General features: G+C 43.2%; 1 protein-coding gene across 2 annotated transcripts in view; it reads right to left on the bottom strand.

Moving 5' to 3' along the window:
• abca5 (ATP-binding cassette, sub-family A (ABC1), member 5) overlaps positions 1 to 6,868 on the bottom strand; it is a 36,704-nt gene that overhangs the window by 21,116 nt on the left and 8,720 nt on the right. For both annotated transcript variants that reach the window (XM_015962101.3, XM_015962102.3), the window contains exons 3-12: positions 3,940 to 4,138; positions 3,680 to 3,853; positions 2,595 to 2,692; positions 2,239 to 2,465; positions 2,031 to 2,172; positions 1,646 to 1,834; positions 1,412 to 1,559; positions 1,153 to 1,330; positions 421 to 479; positions 43 to 329 (exon numbers count right to left, since the gene is read on the bottom strand). In XM_015962101.3, coding sequence (XP_015817587.3) covers positions 43 to 329; positions 421 to 479; positions 1,153 to 1,330; positions 1,412 to 1,559; positions 1,646 to 1,834; positions 2,031 to 2,172; positions 2,239 to 2,465; positions 2,595 to 2,692; positions 3,680 to 3,853; positions 3,940 to 4,138 — 1,701 coding nt within the window. The remainder of the gene's footprint in view (positions 1 to 42; positions 330 to 420; positions 480 to 1,152; positions 1,331 to 1,411; positions 1,560 to 1,645; positions 1,835 to 2,030; positions 2,173 to 2,238; positions 2,466 to 2,594; positions 2,693 to 3,679; positions 3,854 to 3,939; positions 4,139 to 6,868) is intronic.

Genomic DNA, 6,868 nt, shown 5'->3' on the forward strand with positions numbered 1-6,868 from the left:
GAAGTGCTGCGGGCTCAGAGCGTGATTACATCATCATCCTACCTCAGTTTTAACATCTGCAGGTGGAATTCCTTTTATGGCAGCAAAAATCTTCAGATGCTCCTCCACAGTGAGCACATCAAAGATTATGTTGAACTGAGGGCAGATTCCCACCAGCTGCTTCATCTCCGACCCCTCGGCGACCTCTGCAACAGGAGACCCGTATATGGTGGCCGAGCCGTTTGTGGGCGGGCAGATGCCGCAGAGGGTGTTCATTAGAGTGGACTTTCCAGCTCCGCTGTGTCCCAGCAGGGCTGTGATCTGGCCCTCGTAGATGTCAAACGTCAAGCCTTTGAAGTAAATGTAAAGGAAGAGATGGGCAGCATCATGATAGTGTGAGTCCACTTTGGAAAAATCTTACCGTGACAAAACCGCGCCCACCTCTCAAAGCCTCCACCATGTTGTCCTTGTCTTTGTAGACTTTTCGGATGTTGTTGATGCTATCAATGATGGAGTGAGCGAGCAATAAAAGAAAAACAGACGAGAGAAGTGAAGACGAGGGCCGATTAAATCAATCCGCCAAGATCCACCTCAATCCTCCAAAGCCTTTTACCTCCCTCTGCTGGGTGCTTCTCTACAATAAGATGAAAACTCATGATCCAGTGTTTGCTGTGTGTCGTCTTTAAAAGGGCCCTTGGTCAACGGCTGCTTAAAGCTCCCAGGAGATTCTTCAGTTTTTATCTGAACATTAACCAAACTGTCCAGTTTAAGGTGTGTTGGTTATGTCATGTGTGAACAGGACTTTAGGAGCCTTTTTACTGCCAGAGTGATTCAGAAATCAGAGTGGAGTGGGTTAACAAACCTAAACTTGTTCAGGTGCAAAAATCGACCACGGTCCAAAGAAAACCCGAAGAGAGCCAGAGACAGCCTCCAAAACACTCTTACACACACCTGTATGCTCCAGAGCAGAAGTACTCCTGCCTTTACGCTGCTCAGTTAATCAATGCAGCGCTCATGTTTGTGTTCTCTGACTTAGAGAAGCTCTGATTGTGTGTGACATGTTCTGCAGGTAAGAAGTTGTCTGATCACAGATTTGAGTTGATCTTCCTGTTCGACACTGGATTAGCTCCCATGAGAAAACAAACTCATCTGTCAGCAGGTCTGGGTTTTTACCGGATGGCTTCTTTTCCTCTGAATTCAGGGGAAACGGGCTCAATACACTCTTCCCCAGCAGGGGCGCCGTTAGCTTCAGCGTCATAAACCGAGCTGACTTCAACGTAGCGCTTCCTGTCTTTGGACCAATAGGACGGCTTCAGGAAGTACAACAGGGATCTCCTCATTCCAAAGTCACCTACATGATAGAAAAATGATCACGTATTTTATCACTACAAAGTAAATAATTAATTTGATTGTAAGTTTTTTACCAACTTACCAGGAATCACCTGGTCCAGGTAAACAGCCAAAAGAAGGTAGAGAACACAGTCCACAGCCAGCATGAAAAGGGGGACGTAGAGGGGATAAGGACCGCTGGTTAGGGTGGAAAACACGGCCCCGTATCCCTGAGCCTCCAGGTAAACCACCTGATACAGACATTAAACAGAGGTTCACTAACAGATCCGTTTTGAGGAGATATACGCAATCAATCGTGATGATCTGGCTGGCTGACCTGTGCAATCCCGATTGAGAAGGCGCTGGGAGAGAGCAAGCAGAGGAGCCAAACCAGCGGCTGTGGGAAGTCTTTCATCAGCACAACGAAGAGCGACATGCAGCCGAACACCACCGTCAGCATGGAGCCCACCGTGCTCGCAAACTTCGGCTTCTTAAATAATGGCGTCAACATGAAGGAGAAAAAGATCTGAAGAGAAGGGGATAATAAAAGTCTGGATGAAAAGAACTGATCACAGCTGCATAACTAACAACTCATGAAACGGTGACAACCTAATCATTTTTTTTTCATTTTTTATTTATTTTTTTAATCTGAACTCTGAATTTTTCCAGCAGCTTAGGCAGCTCCTCTCAGGTTTACGTCTGATGAAACAGGATCTACTCACAGATGATATTCCATAGAGGAAGTTGAGGAAAAAGATGATGAAGAAGTCGCTGTTGGGGAACAGTGAGGTGACTGTGGCGATAAGGGCCATCAGGATGGACATGGCGGTCACCAGGGCGGCGTACAACAGGCCCCATGATAACCTACAGCAATAAATGTTAGGGAGATAAAGATTCACTCGCATCAGAACCCTTTTATAAAGTCCTCACCAGAAGGCCGTGTTATAAAGCCCCATCATAGTCATGGTGTCTTTAAGGCGATGCTCCTTCTCAGCCACCACGTTGACGATGAGAAAGGTGACGAAGGGGGTGAAAGCCAGCACTAAGTAGATGGAGATGAGGGCATGGGGGAACTCGTGCACCTCTACAAAGCTTGGCTGGCCCATCATAAACACGTTCAGACTCAGCTCTTTCCACACAGAGCGCTTTGTCTGCATCTGGACACGAAACACGGAGCATCAGCAGATTAACGGGATGAAAAAAGAAGGAATCAAGTTCTTTCATTAAAAAATATTCTGAAAAAGTATTTAGGATGGAGGAGACCACTCATGTCTCAAGTGTCTCACCTGAATGATGGCTGCATCGATCAGCGACTGAAGATGAGAGAAACCAGAGAGCCAGTAATTAGCTGCTCGGCATTTCTCCAAGCTGCTGTAACAGCTGGCTAAAGGAAAACAAACACATAAAAAACAGAATAAAGTTTATGTTAGACAAAGTAAAATATAAAAATCTGGACAAAATGCAAACAAGGCGAGACAAGGAGAAGAGTTGGATAGACTTCTCTATAAATCAGAATGATGCAGCTCTCAGGCTGGTCCTGGTTTATCTAAAGATCTGATGAGAAAAACAGCCCCTAACCCCAAAATTCCACTACCTCCGCTCCGCTGCGTTCCGCTCCGGCACGAACTCCGCAGCAAAATCGGTCCCGTTGTAGTCAATAAGAGCTGTTCCACTACTGCCGTTCCGTCATCCGGCAAAAATAGGATCGATTCTATTTTTGCCGGACGCCGGAGCACCTCCGCAGTAAATGGACAGAAATCACAACCGCCCAACAGGAAAGGGAGCAAGCACAACTTCCATTATTTCACAATAAATCGATAAACAAAAAGCATTTTTTGTTTCATATGCACAGGTTTAACAACTTTTAACAACTATCAATGGCGGTTGAACTTTAAATGCACAAAAATGAGCCATAAATACAGTTTCTACTATCAAAGTAGTCGCCCTTTGTTGATCCAAACACTGCTGATCTCTCAACACAAATGATGGGCAGATTAAACAGTTCATTTCGATGCTTCTCCCACACAACGGGTGTTTGGATCTAACTTCCGCGTTTATTGCTCGGACTGTATCGCAAGATCTCGAAAATCCCGCGCATGCCTGTTTGCCCCCCTCAGGTCTCCGCACCGGAGCGGAGCCGTTGTAGAGCGGGTACCAGTAAAAATTGAGTTCGGAAGCGAGCGGCTGCGGAAGGCGGGGGCGGAGCGGAGGTAGTGGAATTTTGGGGTAAAGGATCTATGATCCTGCTGTGTAGAGGTCTCTGGATATTTTTGATTTAAGGCTAATTTCAGATCCAGCATTCACCAACTTTTTTCTTTCTGATAAACTAACAGGTCCTGATGAAAAAATGAGATAAACTCTAATGCTTTACCAACAGACTCGGTGTAATCCCTTGAAAGGGGCAGTTTATTGTATGGAAAGCGCAGCTTGTACGATGTGGCGGCGCTGTTCAAGAACACAACACCGATGTAGCTAGACGGGTCGTACAAGCTGGCGTTCTCCAAGTCCTCCTCACTGGCAAAAAACTCCAGACGATCCTGCATATCTGCAAACAGAAGGTTGACAAATGTCTCCGTGGCATTTCTCGGTCTGCAGCAGAAACCCAAATCTCACATTTGCAGTCACACTCACTTATCTCCCGGGCCACATCTTCCATGATGTGACTGGTGATGTTTGTGATTGGTGTGTAGCCCAGACCACTGAAGTCCTTGAAGATCTTCTGGAAGTTGCTGTTCAGCTCTACTGTGCTGATGTCTCCATAATAAATATGTGGGTTCAGTGTGCTGATGAGAATAAGGAGACTCAGGAGCAGCAGAGGGAGGATCAGTTCCTGAAAAAAGACACAAACATGAAAAGAATTAATCCACAGATGCAGAAATACAGGACTCGTTCACAACACGCCTTTAGATGTTCAAGTCCAAGTTTGTTTCATTAATCAGAAAACCAGCTGCACAAAACAACCATCCTTAAATCCCATTTAAATTATTCAATGACTCAATTATTATAATTAAGACCGTAATTGAAATTAAATAACCCAAAATGGTGAAGAGTCTTTTTTCTATTAGCCACGTGAAAGCCACACACACACCGATCCCAACGAACCACTTTAGGTTCGATAAAAGGGGAAACTTAAAATACTGCTCCATGACTTCTGTTGAACATACGGCATTAAAGTAACACTATAAACTACTTAAATTTAAAGCTAGAGCTTTAACAGTGATCTCAGTGATTGTTGGGTTAGGGTTATTTAGAAAAACTCGGCTCATGCTAGTGTTAGCTTGTTGTTAGCACTAGCTACAGCAAGCTGCTGCAGGGTGTTTATGACAGTTATAATTCTGCTTTAAAATGGCCTGTATCTGTATAGCGCCTTCTTAGGGTTTTACAACCCCCCCCCCCCCCCCCAAGGCGTTTCACAACTCAATCAGTCATTCACACATTGGTGGTGATGAGCTACAACTAGCCACAGCTGCTCTGGGACGCACTGCCTGCTGAACACATGCGCCATCGATCCCTCCGACCCAAAGACAACAGCAGTCGGAGCCGGGATCAAACCTGCAACCTTCTGATTACGTGCTACTTGCTGTCCCTGAACAAGTAGGATGGAGAAGCTGGAAACTGTTTGGTTTAACTTTTATGTTGACCATGACGTTCAGTCTGAAACATAAAGCCTTAAATCTCACGCCATTGCAATTTCACACATAGTAGTACATTAACCTGTTAAGAAAAACGTATCCCTGAGAAGGCCTTCCTTCTCATAGATGATGAAGCAGAACTCCTCCACAAAGAGAAGCTGCTTCACTAGGACTTTGAAATGCACAACTTCAGCCAAAAAAAATGATGCACGAGCTACTGAGGGTGAGATGGAAACAAGAGCCAACAGCACTTTCCTTAAATAAATCCTAGTCCAGCGGTCTGCAAGCGATGGCTCGGGAGCCAAAAGTGGCTCTTTGGATCTTCCACAGTGGCTCTCAACTCTGACAAGTAGTTATGTAAAACTAACTTGTGCTTTTAAATCAAGATAAAATCTTTAAAAATCCAGCCTGAAGCAGCTTCTAAGTTTTTGCATTGAACAATTGCCTCAATTTTTCATAGCAGCATTACACTGGAAGTATCAATAATATATTTTTATTTTTCATTTAAAATTTTTACCTAAATATTGACATCATATAGAAAAACATCCCATATTCTTTATAAAATATTGTATGTTTTCTCTTCATTTCAAAAGCAAATAATAGAGTCAAAAACTTTATAACTTTTTTTTTAATTATTAAAATGTCATAGTTATAGTGAACATAAAATATTTCAGAAAAATGTCAGTATCCTGATTTTATTCTTAGACCACAAACCAGAATTCTCTCGTTATTCTCAGAAATGTAAGAAAACAGAACTTTTTTTCCTGTGGTGTTAATTCTTTTGATATTTCTGAAAAAATACAAATAGTCTTCTTTCAAAAAGTCTAAGAGTTGTTGATCTAAAGTTTTAGTTTTACTCTGTAGGTGTTTGATTGTTTAATATGTTTTTATTAGTTACCTTGGAGTTGGAGCCCAGCTGTAACAGACCACCTTACTTGGCCTAATCTGCACCATTGGGTCTTACCAACTCTCAAGGGAGAAGAGATTCCTGTTTTTGTGTATTTATCTATTCTCTTTTGTAGATAGTTGGTATAGTATTGTGTTGTGTTCATTTGTAGTTACCCAAACATAATGGACTAATTAGTGTGTGTAATGTTAGGTGTAGTTTACTTATGTTCTTTGCTAACTGATGTCCCCCCACTCTACTGTGTTGACAGTGGTCTGATCAGACACTATTTAGGTTGTTCCTGTTGTGTCCCTGGTTGTGCATCATCTTTGATAGAAAAAACCAAACATCCAATCCCCCAAAGATCTGCTGTGGTGATGGCTCTGCCCTGGATTAAATCACAACCTACCAACCTAATCTGGGCATCTGGCTGGATTCATCTTTATCTTTCACCACTCATATCAACAATCTGCAAACAAAAGTCAAAGCAAGATTAGCTCTTCTTTTGCATAACAAAGCTTCCTTCACACATGCTGCCAAACACATCCTTGTTAAAATGACATTACTACCAATTCTGGACTACGATGACATCATCTACCAACTGGCTTTGTGCTCTGCCCTAAAAAAAACTGGACATTCTTTTTCACTCAGCCATCCATTTTGTCACTAATGCCCCCTTCCACACACACCACTGTGATCTCTATGAACTGTTGGGCTGGCCCTCCCTTCACACCCGGAGACTCCATCACTGGCTTCTTTTTGTCTACAAGACAATTCTAGGCAAGACACCTCTCTATCTGTCCTCGCTTCTTCTCCTCGCCCATAATAAACATCACACTAGTGAATATATTCAGCTCATCATCCCCACACTTCTACAGTCTTTGGCCGCAACTCCTTCCACTTTGCAGCAGCATATGACCGGAACCATTTACAAAACACACTTAAACTTGCAACTTTGACACCTATTACAACCTTTAGATCTAAATATCTCCAGATTATAACAGACTGCTGCTCCTGTGGATCACCCAGATCTCTCTCACAC

The sequence above is a fragment of the Nothobranchius furzeri genome, chromosome 16 (genome assembly GCF_043380555.1).
Source record: "Nothobranchius furzeri strain GRZ-AD chromosome 16, NfurGRZ-RIMD1, whole genome shotgun sequence".
Lineage (NCBI taxonomy): Eukaryota > Metazoa > Chordata > Actinopteri > Cyprinodontiformes > Nothobranchiidae > Nothobranchius > Nothobranchius furzeri.